Source organism: Hyla sarda, chromosome 2 (genome assembly GCF_029499605.1).
Source record: "Hyla sarda isolate aHylSar1 chromosome 2, aHylSar1.hap1, whole genome shotgun sequence".
In the NCBI taxonomy this organism is placed as follows: domain Eukaryota; kingdom Metazoa; phylum Chordata; class Amphibia; order Anura; family Hylidae; genus Hyla; species Hyla sarda.
In genome coordinates this window covers 436,967,519-436,981,609 of record NC_079190.1, presented here as the reverse complement: position 1 = coordinate 436,981,609, position 14,091 = coordinate 436,967,519, and the positions used below count along the sequence as shown (strand labels likewise).

The 14,091-nt window shown below is 43.3% G+C and overlaps 1 protein-coding gene across 3 annotated transcripts in view; it reads left to right on the top strand.

Annotated features, from left to right (window-relative positions):
• The window catches only part of PIGA (phosphatidylinositol glycan anchor biosynthesis class A), a 28,599-nt gene extending 16,467 nt beyond the window's left edge, over window positions 1-12,132 (top strand). For all 3 annotated transcript variants that reach the window (XM_056559182.1, XM_056559184.1, XM_056559183.1), the window contains 3 exons: window positions 7,080-7,212; window positions 8,138-8,344; window positions 10,041-12,132. In XM_056559182.1, the coding sequence (XP_056415157.1) occupies window positions 7,080-7,212; window positions 8,138-8,344; window positions 10,041-10,319 (619 nt within the window). In that variant the 3' untranslated portion in view covers window positions 10,320-12,132. The remainder of the gene's footprint in view (window positions 1-7,079; window positions 7,213-8,137; window positions 8,345-10,040) is intronic.
• Window positions 12,133-14,091: the final 1,959 nt, after the last annotated feature.

The window sequence follows — 14,091 nt, the reverse complement described above, 5'->3', positions numbered from 1 at the left end:
GCGCACAATCTGACAAAAGCAGGTCAGGTTGTTAAATCGGGGGTATAAAAAAAAAAGTTATGTCTACTTCTCATCTCTTCCTTTTTGGGCTGATGGGATAGTGTTTAGCAAATAGGACCAGGCTTCACATATCTGATCCACTATTGCAGATCATACAGGGGAATGAGAGCATGACATGATTCTGGGGCCAGTAGCCTTACATGTGGGCAGAGGATTGTGAGAAGGAGGAGGGAAAATCATTTTAACTCCTGGGACATAGAAGAATTCTATAGATATTCTTTACAGATTTAATTGAGATATGAATACAAAATAGCATCAGAGGAGGAAAATAGATTAGAGGGGGAATTATGGGGCTTTTTAACATGTATCTATTAGTATATCTAACAAATGACTGCATCATTACTACAATCTCTAGAGTATTAACTTCATGTTTTAGATGCAGCATACTTAAAGGAGATGTCCGGTGCAGACTATTCCTATTCCATCCTGCCCGGGCTGCAAAAAAAAGAGAAAACAAACTTTCACCTACCTTCCTATGTTCCCCCGGAGCTCCGCAACAGCTGATCGGTCAGCCGGGCTGTCTACTTCCCTTAGCCCGGGATGTCACTGTGCTTCAGCCTATCACCAGCTGCAGCGATGGCCCGCCTCGGCCAGTGATGGGCTGAAGCGCCGTGTGACGTCCCGGGCTAAGGCTGCATTCACACTTCGTTTTCACATTACGGGTGCCGGAGCCGGCTGGGGGAGGGGCAAACCGGGCTCTCCCGTACCCCAGCCGGACCAGTGCTGAACTCCATTTACTTTAATGAGCCTACCAGAGTCAAACGGTGACTCCGGTCGGCTAATTTTTGACCCGTATCCGGTTTTGTGACCGGACCTAAAACCGTTCAGCGTTGGTCCGGCTGGGGTACGGGAGAGCCCAATTTGCCCCTGCCGAATCCGGCACTCGTAATGTAAAAATGAAGTGTGAATGCAGCCTTAGGGAAGTAGGAAGTAGACAGCCTGGCCGACCGATCAGCTGTTGCGGTGCTACGGGTTAACGTAGGCAGGTAAGTGAAAGTTTTTCTCTATGGGAGTAAAAAGAACACCAAAAAAAACTCCATGTGGATTTTAACTCTGGCGTTTTTTCAGGCGTTTTTTATTCTTTTTTTCGTTTTTTATGCGTTTTTTTAAGTGATAACTTTTTTTTTTTTTTTTTTTTTTTAATAGGGTACCATAAAAAAACAGTAGTGATGGAAAAATTGTATTTAATGAAATGTATCTTTGTTATACAAAAATAAATAAAATTAATTTAAATAAAAAATTTAGCCGACAATAATAAAAATGTAGTGTGTGTGCTTCACTTTTTATTCTTAATTTTTTTTAACGTTTTTTGGGTAGGACTACTACTCCCAGCATGGAACGCAGTAGTACCTGTACAAATTGACAGATCGCCCTGTGTCCATTGCGATCCTTCAGTATAGTTTATAGATGCGGCCGGCCTCTCTTCTATGGCCCCCTGCACTGCTGTATATATACACCTATTCGTATTTCCAGTAGAGAGCTGTGATTGGCCAGATGGTTCCAGCCAATCACAACTCTCTTTGGGAAATATGAATAGGTGTATATATACGTCAGTGCAGGGGACCATAGAAGAGCGTCCGCCCGCATCTATACATTATACAGGAGGATCACAGCGGGTGTAAGGAGTGACATCCGCTGTGATCTTTCCTTAACTGCAGTTTATACTACTCCCAACATGGAGCACACTCTGCTCCATGCTGGGAGCTGTAGTACCTTCATTAATAGACAGATCGCAACAGGTGTCAGAAGTTACACTCGCTGCAATCTATCTATTAACCCCTTAAGGACTGAGCGATTTCACGTTTTTGCATTTTTGTTTTTTCCTCCTTGCCTTTAAAAAATCATAACCCTTTCAATTTTGCACCTAAAAATCTGTATTATGGCTTATTTTTTGCGCCACCAATTCTACTTTACAGTGACATTAGTAATTTTACCGAAAAATCCACGGCGAAACGGAAAAAAAATTCATTGTGCGACAAACTTGAAGAAAAAAATGCCATTTTGTAAATTTTGGGGGCTTCCGCTTCTACATAGTACATTTTTCGGTAAAAATGACACCTTATCTTTATTCTGTAGGTCCATACGGTTAAAATGATACCCTACTTATATAGGTTTAATTTTGTATTACTTCAGAAAAAAATCATAAATACATGCAGGAAAATTTATACGTTTAAAATTGTCATTTTCCAAGTTCAGGGGGCTATGAGGGCTCATTTCTTGCGCCGTGATCTGAAGTTTTTAGCGGTACCATTTTTGTTCTGATAAGACTTTTTGATCACTTCTTATTCACTTTTTTGTGGTATAAAAAGTGATCAAAAATGCGCTATTTTGGACTTTGGAAATTTTTTGCGCATACGCCATTGAACGTGTGGTTTTAAAAGTGGTATATTTTTTATAATTTGGACATTTCCGCACGCGGTGATACCACATATTTTTATTTTTATTTACTGTTTTATTTTGTTACTAGGAAATGCCTGGTGATTTAAACTTTTAATTCAGAAGGGAATACCTGAAAGGTAGGGATCGACCGATATCGTTTTTGATACCGATAATCAGTGGAGGTTAGAGCCGATAGCCGATAACTTATACTGATATTCCGTTATAAGTTATCGGCTATTTATCCCCCCTCGACACCGCTGCAGGTCATTGATTTAAAGCGGGCGCTTTAAATCAATGCACTGCAGTGGCTTTTGCGGTGCCATAGGCCGCCGCTGCCACCACCCGCTTCTCTCCCCTACCTGTCAGTGTGGTCTGGGCCATCCATTCTTCCTTCCTGTAGTGTCCGGGGGCGTTCCGGGTGAAGGGTGCACCGGTCCGGGCTGTCCTTCTTCTCCAGCGGTCATCTTCTCCACTCCGGGCAGGCTCCGGCCTAGTGCGCTGCATAGACGCCGCTGCGCAGTGACGCCCGTGCGCAGCGACGCACCTGACGTCACTGCGTAGCGGCGTCTATGCAGCGTACTAGGCCGGAGCCTGCCCGGAGTGGAGAAGAGGACCCCCGGAGAAGGACAGCCCGTACCGGTGCACCCTCCACCCGAAATGGCGCCGGACACTACAGGAAGGAAGGATGGCTGGCCCGGACCACCCCCATTAGGGGTAAGTTTATTATTATTTTTTTTTTTATTGACTCGGAGGGTGGGGGAGGGGCCCGACCGGTATAGCGGTATGGGCAAAAACCGCGGCGGGTCGGGGGGGAGGGGCGGTCGCGGTGCGGCGGGTGGGGGGGTGGTCGTTCGCGGTGGGGGCGGGGCATTATCGGCTTATCGTGATTATCGGCCGATAATATCGGCCATACCGATAATCGGTCGATCCCTACTGAAAGGGTTAACTTTTTTTTTACACTTTTTTTTTTTTTTTTTTCTTTTTGCGAGCTCATAGCTCCTATAGGGACCTATGAGCTTGCAATGGCTGTTTGCATACACAGATTGTTGCATGGCAACAAGCTGTGTAAGCGGTGGTTGATTGCTCCAGCCTGTAACTCAGGCATGGAGCAATCAATCAGTCGGGATGCCGACAGAAGAAGGTAGGGACCTTCTTCTCTCCGGGTAGCTGATCGGGGCATCGCGATTTTATCGCGATGACCCCGATCAGCCCGACTGAGGAGCCGGGAAGCATTTACTTTCACTTTCGATGCGGCGCTCAGCTTTGAGCGTCGCATCGGAAGGGTTAATAGCGCGTGGCTGAACGCGAATTAGCCGCGGGTCCCGGCTGTGAATAGGTGCCGTGACCATCCCGCTATGATGCGGGGTCCCGCTGGGACCCCGCGTTATAGACAGGGACCGGACTTAGGACGTACTCATATGTCCTAAGTCCTTAAGGAGTCAATGCAGGTACTACAGCTCCCAACATAGAGCTGAGTGTACTCCATGTTGGTAGTAGTAGTACCTGCAGTTAAAGGGGTTCTCCAGTGCTTACACATCTTTTCCCCTATCCAAAGGATAGGGGATAAGATGCCTGATCGCGGGAGTCCCGCCGCTGGGGACCCCCGGGATCATGCACGCGGCACCCGTTTGTAATCAGTCCCCGGAGCGTGTTCGTGTTCTACGTAAGATCTCACCTCGGTGTGTCAAAATGATCACAAGAACAGTGAGCAAAAATCCCAGAACCACACGGGGGACCTAGTGAATGAGCTGCAGAGAGCTAGGACCAATGTAATAAAGGCTACAATCAGTAACACACTACGCCGCCAGGGACTTGAATCATCCAGTGCCAGACGTGTCCCCCCTGCTTAAGCCAGTACATGTCTGGGTCCGTCTGAAGTTTGCTAGAGAGCATTTGGATGATCCAGAAGAGGACTGGGAGAATCTTATATGGTCAGATGAAACCAAAGTAGAACTTTTTGGTAAAAACTCAACTCGTCGTGTTTGGAGGAGAAAGAATGCTGAGTTGCATCCAAAGAACACCAAATGCACTGTGAAGAATGGGGTGGAAACATCATGCTTTGGGGCTGTTTTTCTGCTAAGGGTCCAGGACGACTGATCCGTGTAAAGGAAAGAATGAATGGGGCCATGTATCGTGAGATTTTGAGTGAAAACCTCCTTCCATCAGCAAGGGCATTGAAGATGATGAAACGTGGCTGGGTCTTTCAGCATGACAATGATCCCAAACATACCGCCCAGGCAACGAAGGAGTGGCTTCATAAGAAGAATTTCAAGATCCTGAAGTGGCCTAGACAGTCTCCAGATATCAACCTCATAGAAAACCTTTGGAGGGAGTTGACAGCCCCAAAACATCACTGCTCTAGAGGAGATCTGCATGGAGGAATGGGCCAAAATACCAGCAACAGTGTGTAAAAACCTTGTGAAGACCTACAGAAAACGTTTGACTTCTGTCATTGCCAACAAAGGGTATATAACAAAGTATTGAGATGAACTTTTATTATTGACCAAATACTTATTTTCCACCATAATTTGCAAATACATTATTTAAAAATCAGACAATGTGATTTTATGGATTTTATGGATATAGTTGAGGTATACCTATGATGAAAATAACAGGCCTCTCATCTTTTTAAGAGGGAGAACTTGCACAATAGTTTTATGTGCCATTATATATATATATATATATATAGGTGTGTTATAGCTAATAACTAGGGATCGACCGATATCGTTTTTTTTAGGGCCGATACCGATAATCTGTGGCGATACCGATATTCCAGTATAAGTTATCTGCTATTTCTCCACCCCCCCAAGAAGCCGCTGCAGATCATTGATTTAAAGCGGGCGCTTTAAATCAATCAACTGCAGCGGCTTTGGCTGAATCAGAGACCACCGCCGCCACCCGCTTCTCTCCACCTGCCTGTCCGGGGGTCCTCCCAACCACCGCCGCTGCCCCCCAGCCATTCCCCCTACCCCCGCACAACGCCCCCACCGCCGCTGCCCCATTGCCTCCCCTATCCCCGGTTTTATAATTACCTGTTCCCGGGGTCAGAGGTCCGCATTACTTCTGGCTCCCGTCCTGCGCTGTCACTGTGCGCACTGACGGCGACGTCACGTTGAGGAAGTCACCGCGCTGCACAGCGTTACGCAGGACGCAACAGGAGCCAGAAGTAGCGCGGGCCCCAGACCCCGGGAACAGGTAATTATAAAACCGGGGATAGGGGAGGCAATGGGGACGCGTGCGGTGGGGGCGGGACATTATCGGATTATCGGAAGGTAATTGCCGATACCGATAACGTCAAAAATCGTGAATATTGGCCAAACCGATAATCGGTTGACCCCTACTAATAAAATGTAAGATTTTTCTTGTGTTGTCCTATTGATCCTAATCTCCTACTCTGGGCATGGAATATTAGGCACCATTCACATTTATCTGTTGCTTGGGGATAAGTATTTTGTGCAGAAACCAAGAAAAATAAATGTCGGCTGTCATCAGGCTTTTCCATCAGCAAAGTTTCAGAGTCTGATAGGGAAACTCTGCTGGAGATGTTTTGCTCTCCAATGTCTGAAGCAGTTTGGCATAGACACCAGATGCAAACACTGAAACACAAATCCATGATATGAGCTACAAACACTGTTGGACTAATAGATAATGTTCAATAGATATACAAGTGCCTAGTACTGGCTCCACCGATTGTCTTCCAAAGTCAACTTTATTCAGCAAGCATAGGTGTCCAGGAAGTGGGGCTGAATTGCTCAAGGGCTGCAGCTTTGCTCACCTCCCTTCTCCAGTGCTGCAGCTCTGCTCAACTCCCTTCTCCAGTGCTGCAGCTCTGCTCAACTCCCTTCTCCAGTGCTGCAGCTTTGCTCACCTCCCCTCTCCGGTGCTGCAGCTTTGCTCACCTCCCCTCTCCGGTGCTGCAGCTTTGCTCACCTCCCTTCTCCAGTGCTGCAGCTTTGCTCCCCTCCCCTCTCCGGTGCTGCAGCTTTGCTCCCCTCCCCTCTCCGGTGCTGCAGCTTTGCTCCCCTCCCCTCTCCGGTGCTGCAGCTTTGCTCACCTCTCTTCTCCGGTGCTGCAGCTTTGCTCACCTCTCTTCTCCGGTGCTGCAGCTTTGCTCACCTCTCTTCTCCGGTGCTGCAGCTTTGCTCACCTCTCTTCTCCGGTGCTGCAGCTTTGCTCACCTCTCTTCTCCGGTGCTGCAGCTTTGCTCACCTCTCTTCTCCGGTGCTGCAGCTTTGCTCACCTCTCTTCTCCGGTGCTGCAGCTTTGCTCACCTCTCTTCTCCGGTGCTGCAGCTTTGCTCACCTCTCTTCTCCGGTGCTGCAGCTTTGCTCACCTCCTCTTCCCTGCCCTTCCTTCTGCTTGGGTGTCATTCAGGCTTCCAATAGGAGACAGAGGGATGGAGGAATGTGGAGACCAGTAATACTGCAGCACTTGAGTGCCTCAGCCCTGCCTCCTGGACACTTACATCCACCTGATAAAGTAGATTTTAAAAGGCTTCCATAGAGCAGGTGTATGTCTTTTTTATGTGTCCATCGCTGTCTCATTCATATTATGAATATTAGCTGACAGTCTTTCTTTAAAGATTTGTATGTATTATGGCAATAAGAGCTTTTTTTTTTGCTCTTCTTTTTTTCTTTTAGAGTTCGACTCTTAGGTGCTTTAGAACATCACCAGGTGCGGAATGTCCTTGTTGAAGGAGAGATATTCCTGAATACATCCCTCACTGAGGCTTTCTGCATGGCAATCGTGGAGGCAGCTAGCTGTGGATTACAGGTATCTTCTAGAAGGTTTGACTATCTTGAATTGTATCCAGCCAAACCTACTATGTAGAAGTTGCTGTTGTCTTTCCCCCCAAACATAATCAGTCAGGGAAGAGTTGAAAGCCCCCCCCCCCCCCCCATAGTCATCATATAGTTGGCTAGTTCTACCGAAATCAGTAGGTTCAGCTAACACATATCTAATGTGTATGAGGGCCCTCAAGGTGTATGATCTTGTTCACAATGCAGTCCTAGAGAACAAATGAAGCAGAACTATACTGTATGCAGACATCTGTCTATAGCTGCCAATACTTGTACGTTCAGTGGCAGCAAACAATTGTCATTTATATATGGAAAAAAAAAACTTGTTGCATGAGTGTTCAGACCCCCCGCCAGTCTAGACAATGGTAGGGGGAAGTGTGCGGTTATGTACTTATCTCACGGCCTTTTCTGTCTTGGTGCACAAGATGAGCCCCATAGACGTATAATGGTGCCCATCTCCTGCAGTGAGACAAAGATCACAGCTTGCTGGGAAGTGAAGAGCTCAACTGCGCACTTTCTCCAGTTATATCTAGAGATCAGTGTCCAAACACTCAGACTTGAACCAATCAAAATGTTTGACATGTCCCTGCAACATAATCTCCAAAGTAGTGTGTGTGGGACCCTGTAATGTTGGTTCTTTAATGCCTCTTGACAGATGCCAGGGTTGGAGACAAAGATTGATATGTTTAATCTTAACTTGCCTGGCCCTTTTGTACTGTCTGGCAGCTGCTTAACCCAATATAGAGATGTTGGGGAATATGGTTGTTGACCGAACATAAGTTGATCTTATGAGTATGGCTAACCTAAGACTAAAGGAAGCCATATATACTAACAACAAGCTTCAGGAGAAGACCACATTTCTCCTGTATATTCACAGCAACTTTCTGTTCATATTACAGGTGGTGACCACTAGAGTAGGAGGGATCCCTGAAGTCCTGCCTGACAATTTCATTATCCTGTGTGAACCCTCGGTGAAGTCTCTGTGCACTGGTTTAGAAAGCGCTATTGACAAGTTGCGGAAGGGAAAGCTACTGAGTCCTGATGCTATTCATAATACGGTTAAAACTTTCTATACATGGAGGAATGTAGCTGAAAGAACTGAAAAGGTGAGTTTAGATTGGATCTTTGTTTGATGTACATAGTTTATGAATGATAGGCTGTTCCATTACTGTAGTACTTATCAGATTATACAGGGTGGGCCATTTCTATGGATACACCTTAATAAAATGGGAATGGTTGTGATATTAACTTCCTGTTTGTGGCACATTAGTATATGTGAGGGGGGAAACTTTTCAAGATGGGTGGTGACCATGGTGGCCATTTTGAAGTTGGCCATTTTGAATCCAACTTTTGTATTTTCAATAGGAAGAGGATCATATGACATCAAACTTATTGGGAATTTCACAAGAAAAACAATGATGTGCTTGGTTTTAATGTAACTTTATTCTTTCATGAGTTATTTACAAGTTTCTGACCACTTATAATATGTGTTCAATGTGCTGCCCATTGTGTTGGATTGTCAATGCAACCCTCTTCTCCCACTCTTCACACACTGATAGCAACACCGCAGGAGAAATGCTAGCACAGGCTTCCAGTATCCGTAGTTTCAGGTGCTGCACATCTTGTATATTCACAGCATAGACAATTGCCTTCAGATGACCCCAAAGATAAAAGTCTAAGGGGGTCACATCGGGAGACCTTGGGGGCCATTCAACTGGCCCACGATGACCAATCCACTTTACAGGAAACTGTTCATCTAGGAATGCTCGGACCTGACACCCATAATGTGGTGGTGCACCATCTTGCTGGAGAAACTCAGGGAACGTGCCAGCTTCAGTGCGTAAAGAGGGAAACACATCATCATGTAGCAATTTTGCATATCCAGTGGCCTTGAGGTTTCCATTGATGAAGAATGGCCCCACAATCTTTGTACCCCATATACCACACCATACCATCAATTTTTGTGTTCCAACAGTCTTGGAGGGATCTATCCAATGTGCGTTAGTGTCAGAACAATAGCGGTGGTTTTGTTTGTTAACTTCGCCATTCACATAAAAGTTTGCCTCATCACTGAACAAAATCTTCTGTGTAAACTGAGGGTCCTGTTCCAATTTTTGTTTTGCCCATTCTGCAGCACCTGAAACTACGGATACTGGGAGCCTGTGCTAGCATTTCTGCTGTTATCAGTGTGTGAAGAGTGGGAGAAGAGGGTTGCATTGACAATCCAATACAATGGGCAGCACATTGAACACATTTTATACGTGGTAAGAAACTTGTAAATAACTCATGAAAGAATAAAGTTACATTAAAACCAAGCACATCATGGTTTTTCTTGTGACATTCCCAATAATGTTGATGTGTTACATGACCCTCTTCCTATTGAAAAAACAAAAGTTGGATTTAAAATGGCCGACTTCAAAATGGTCACCACCCATCTTGAAAAGTTTCCTCCCTCACATATACTAATATGCCACAAACAGGAAGTTAATATCACCAACGAGGTGGACACAGTCCTAGGAGAGTCTCCAGCCCACTGGAGCACCTGAAAACTGAACTAATTTATGAAGGATAAAGTCAGCAACTGCCGAGCCGAGAAGTTCATGATGAATCGAATCTCTGTAACTTTGCTCATCTCTAGTCCCAGTGTTTGGATCCACCGCGATCAGACACTTATCTCCTATCCTGTAAAAGTTTAATTTACTGCAGATTTCCTTTAAGTCCCCCTTTTTAATGTTTAATAGTGTATAAGCTTGTAAAGTGGTTATTTACTCTAACTGATACATGATTATTTATTTTTCCTAGGTGTATGATCGTGTTGCTACAGAGACAGTTTTACCCATGACTGAAAGACTTGAGCGTCTGGTAAACCATTGTGGCATAGTCACTGGGTCGATCTTTGCCCTCTTAGCAGTCATTAGTTTCTTATTTCTGGTTTTCCTACAATGGACAACCCCAGACTACCTGATTGACATTGCTGTGAATGCTTCAGGTCCTGAAGCCGCTTGGTCACAACGTCACTGTACTAAAAGAATGATTATCACTGAAACGGTTAACAGGAGGAGCTCGAAGAAACAGTCTTAAAAGTCTTGAGGAGTCTCCTGGAAGTTAATCTTTATTACGTCATTTTGTCCTTTTTTTATGTATATTATTATTTTTTATTTTTTTATATAAATGCTCATTTGCCCCCTTTCAAAGAGGCAACGCATTACCAGTCTGTATACATGTTTTGTTTGTTGTGCATTATGTGACTTCGAATGCTCCAACGTAGTTGTCATAACCTATGTATCTCCTGCCTCTGAATGTCTTGTACATTACTTGCACTATTACACCATAAACTGTATACTGATATTTCCCTACCTCTTCCATTAATAATGACAGTATGCCCTGGTCCAGTTTAATGGGTTTAAACCGTTCTCACTGGCGGGAGAACGGGTTAAACCCGTGGGTCCTGGTTGCTACAGGCAGCCAGGACCCACGGATAATGCCCGCCATTAACCCTTTAGGCGCCGCAATCAAAGTTTATTGCGGTGTCTAAAGCGAAAGTAAAAGAATCCCGGCAGCTTAGCAGAGCTGATCGGGACAATCGCTACAAAATCGCGATGTCTCGATCAGCTTACCGGACGACAGGTCCTCACCTGCCTCTCCATTGTCCGATTGGTGATCTACTGATCCATGCCTGCGCAGCAGGCTAGAGCAGCAGATCACCAATTACACTGATCAGTGTGCTTTGCAATAGCATAGCACTGAACAGTGTATGCAATCAGAAGATTGCATGTTTTAGCCTCCTATGGGGGCAAAAAAAAGTTCATTAACCCCTTCCCTATTAAAAGTTTAATCACCCCCCTTTTTCCAATTTTTTTAAATTTATTTTTTAATTTTAAATAAAATAATGTAATAAAGAATAAAAATAATCATATGTGCTACCGCCGCGTGCGTAAAATGTCTGAACTATTAAAATATAAGGTTAGCTAAACCACACGGTCAATGGCGTACGTGAAAAAACAAAACATAATTGGGTATTTTTGGTCACTTCATATACCATAAAAATATTAATAAAAAGCAATCAAAAAGTCCCATTAAAACAAATGGTACAAATAAAAACTACAGACGACAGGGCAAAAAATTAACCCTCATACCGCCCCATACACGGAAAAATAAAAAAGTTTTAGGGGCCAAAATATGGCAATTTTAAACATAATAATTTTGGTGCATGTAGTTTTATAATTAAGTATTAAAATAAAACCTATATACCGTAAATTGGGTATCCTTGTAACTGTATTGACCTATAGCATATAGAAAAGGAGTCCCCAAAAGTTACAAAATGGCATTTCTTTTTTTTTTTATTTCACCCCACAAATATATATATTTTTTTGCCGCAGGTTATATTATAAAATAAGTGATGTCATTACAAAGTACAATTGGTGATGCAAAAAAACAAGCCCTCATATGGGTCTGTAGGTGCAAAACTGAAAGCGTTATGATTTTTACAAGGGAAGGAGGAAAAAACTAAAATGCAAAAGCGAAAACATTTGCTGAGTCTTTAAAGGGGTACTCCCGTGGAAACTTTTTTTTATTTAAATCAACAGGTACCAGAAAGTTTAACAGATTTGTAAATTACTTCTATTTAAAAATCTTAATCCTTCCAGTACTTATTAGCTACTGAATACTACAGAGGAAATTGTTTTCTTTTTGGAACACAGTGCTCTCTGCTGACATCTCTGTCCATTTTAAGAACTGTCCAGAGTAGGAGAAAATCCCCATAGCAAACATATGCTGCTATGGACAGAGATGTCAGCAGAGAGCACTGTGGTCATAATGTCAACAGAGAGCTCTGTGTACCAAAAAGAAAACCATTTCCTCTGTAGTATACAGACCCTAAAAAGTACTGGAAAGATTAACACTTTTTAATAGAAGTAATTTACAAATCTGTTTAACTTTCTGGCACCAGTTGATTTAAAAAAAAAAAAAAAAAGTTTTCCACGGTAGTACCCCTTTAACCCCTTAAGGACGCAGGATGTAAATGTACGTCCTGGTGAGGTGGTACTTAACGCACCAGGACGTACATTTACGTCCTAAGCATAACCGCGGGCATCGGAGCGATGCCCGTGTCATGCGCGGCTGATCCCGGCTGCTAATCGCAGCCAGGGACCCGCCGGCAATGGCCGACGCCCGCGATCTCGCGGGCGTCCGCCATTAACCCCTCAGGTGCCGGGATCAATACAGATCCCGGCATCTGCGGGAGTTCGCGATTAAAATGAACGATCGGATCGCCCGCAGCGCTGCTGCGGGGATCCGATCATTCATAACGCCGCACGGAGGTCCCCTCACCTTCCTCCGTGCGGCTCCCGGCGTCTCCTGCTCTGGTCTGTGATCGAGCAGACCAGAGCAGGAGATGACCGATAATACTGATCTGTTCTATGTCCTATACATAGAACAGATCAGTATTAGCAATCATGGTATTGCTATGAATAGTCCCCTATGGGGACTATTCAAGTGTAAAAAAAAATGTAAAAAAATGTAAAAGTAAAAGTAAAAAAAAAGTGAAAAATCCCCTCCCCCAATAAAAAAGTAAAACGTCCGTTTTTTCCTATTTTACCCCCAAAAAGCGTAAAAAACATTTTTTATAGACATATTTGGTATCGCCGCGTGCGTAAATGTCCGAACTATTAAAATAAAATGTTAATGATCCCGTACGGTGAACGGCGTGAACGAAAAAAATTTTAAAAAGTCCAAAATTCCTACTTTTTTAATACATTTTATTAAAAAAAAAATTATAAAAAATGTATTCAAAGTTTTTTATATACAAATGTGGTATCAAAAAAAAGTACAGATCATGGCGCATAAAATGAGCCCCCATACCGCCGCTTATACTGAAAAATAAAAAAGTTATAGGTCATCAAAATAAAGGGATTATAAACGTACTAATTTGGTTAAAAAGTTTGTGATTTTTTTTAAGCGCAACAATAATATAAAAGTATATAATAATGGGTATCATTTTAATCGTATTGACCCTCAGAATAAATAACACATGTCATTTTTACCAGAAATTGTACGGCGTGAAAACAAAACCTTCCAAAATTAGCAAAATTGCGTTTTTCGTTTTAATTTCCCCACAAAAATAGTGTTTTTTGGTTGCGCCATACATTTTATGATATAATGAGTGATGTCATTACAAAGGACAACTGGTCACGCAAAAAATAAGCCCTCATACTAGTCTGTGGATGAAAATATAAAAGAGTTATGATTTTTAGAAGGCGAGGAGGAAAAAATGAAAACGTAAAAATTCAATTGTCTGAGTCCTTAAGGCCAAAATGGGCTGAGTCCTTAAGGGGTTAAGGTGAAAATAGGTCATGAATTTAAAACTCCTTCAACCCCTTAGGGACTCAGCCTATCTTTTACATAGGTTATACCTGACTGGCTGGAGTAACATCTTGAAGCAACTTTCTAAATAGTCTTTATAAAGAATTTCCTACTAATTAGCTACTACTTAGAGAATTTGTACAAGCACATTAAAATAGGTATATGTAATCGAATTGGGCCTCAGTTTAAGGACGATACTTTGGGCTATTTAGATAGTGACCCTCTTGCTGCACTGACTCACATTGGTTGAAATGACAACCTACATCTTAGCTTTTGACTTGAACTTGTGTTGCTAATGGAGGTTTCCAAAGGGTTCAAGCTTCATATATCTATTACTTACATTATGCTTGTAACCAAAAGTCTGTATACAATGTTATTACCCTTTTGATAATGTACTGATCTTACTAGTGATCACTAAAGAGATGAAAGCCATGTTTCTACAAAGGTTTATACATGCCATATGTGTATTAAATCACCTTTTTTGCACTGTTTT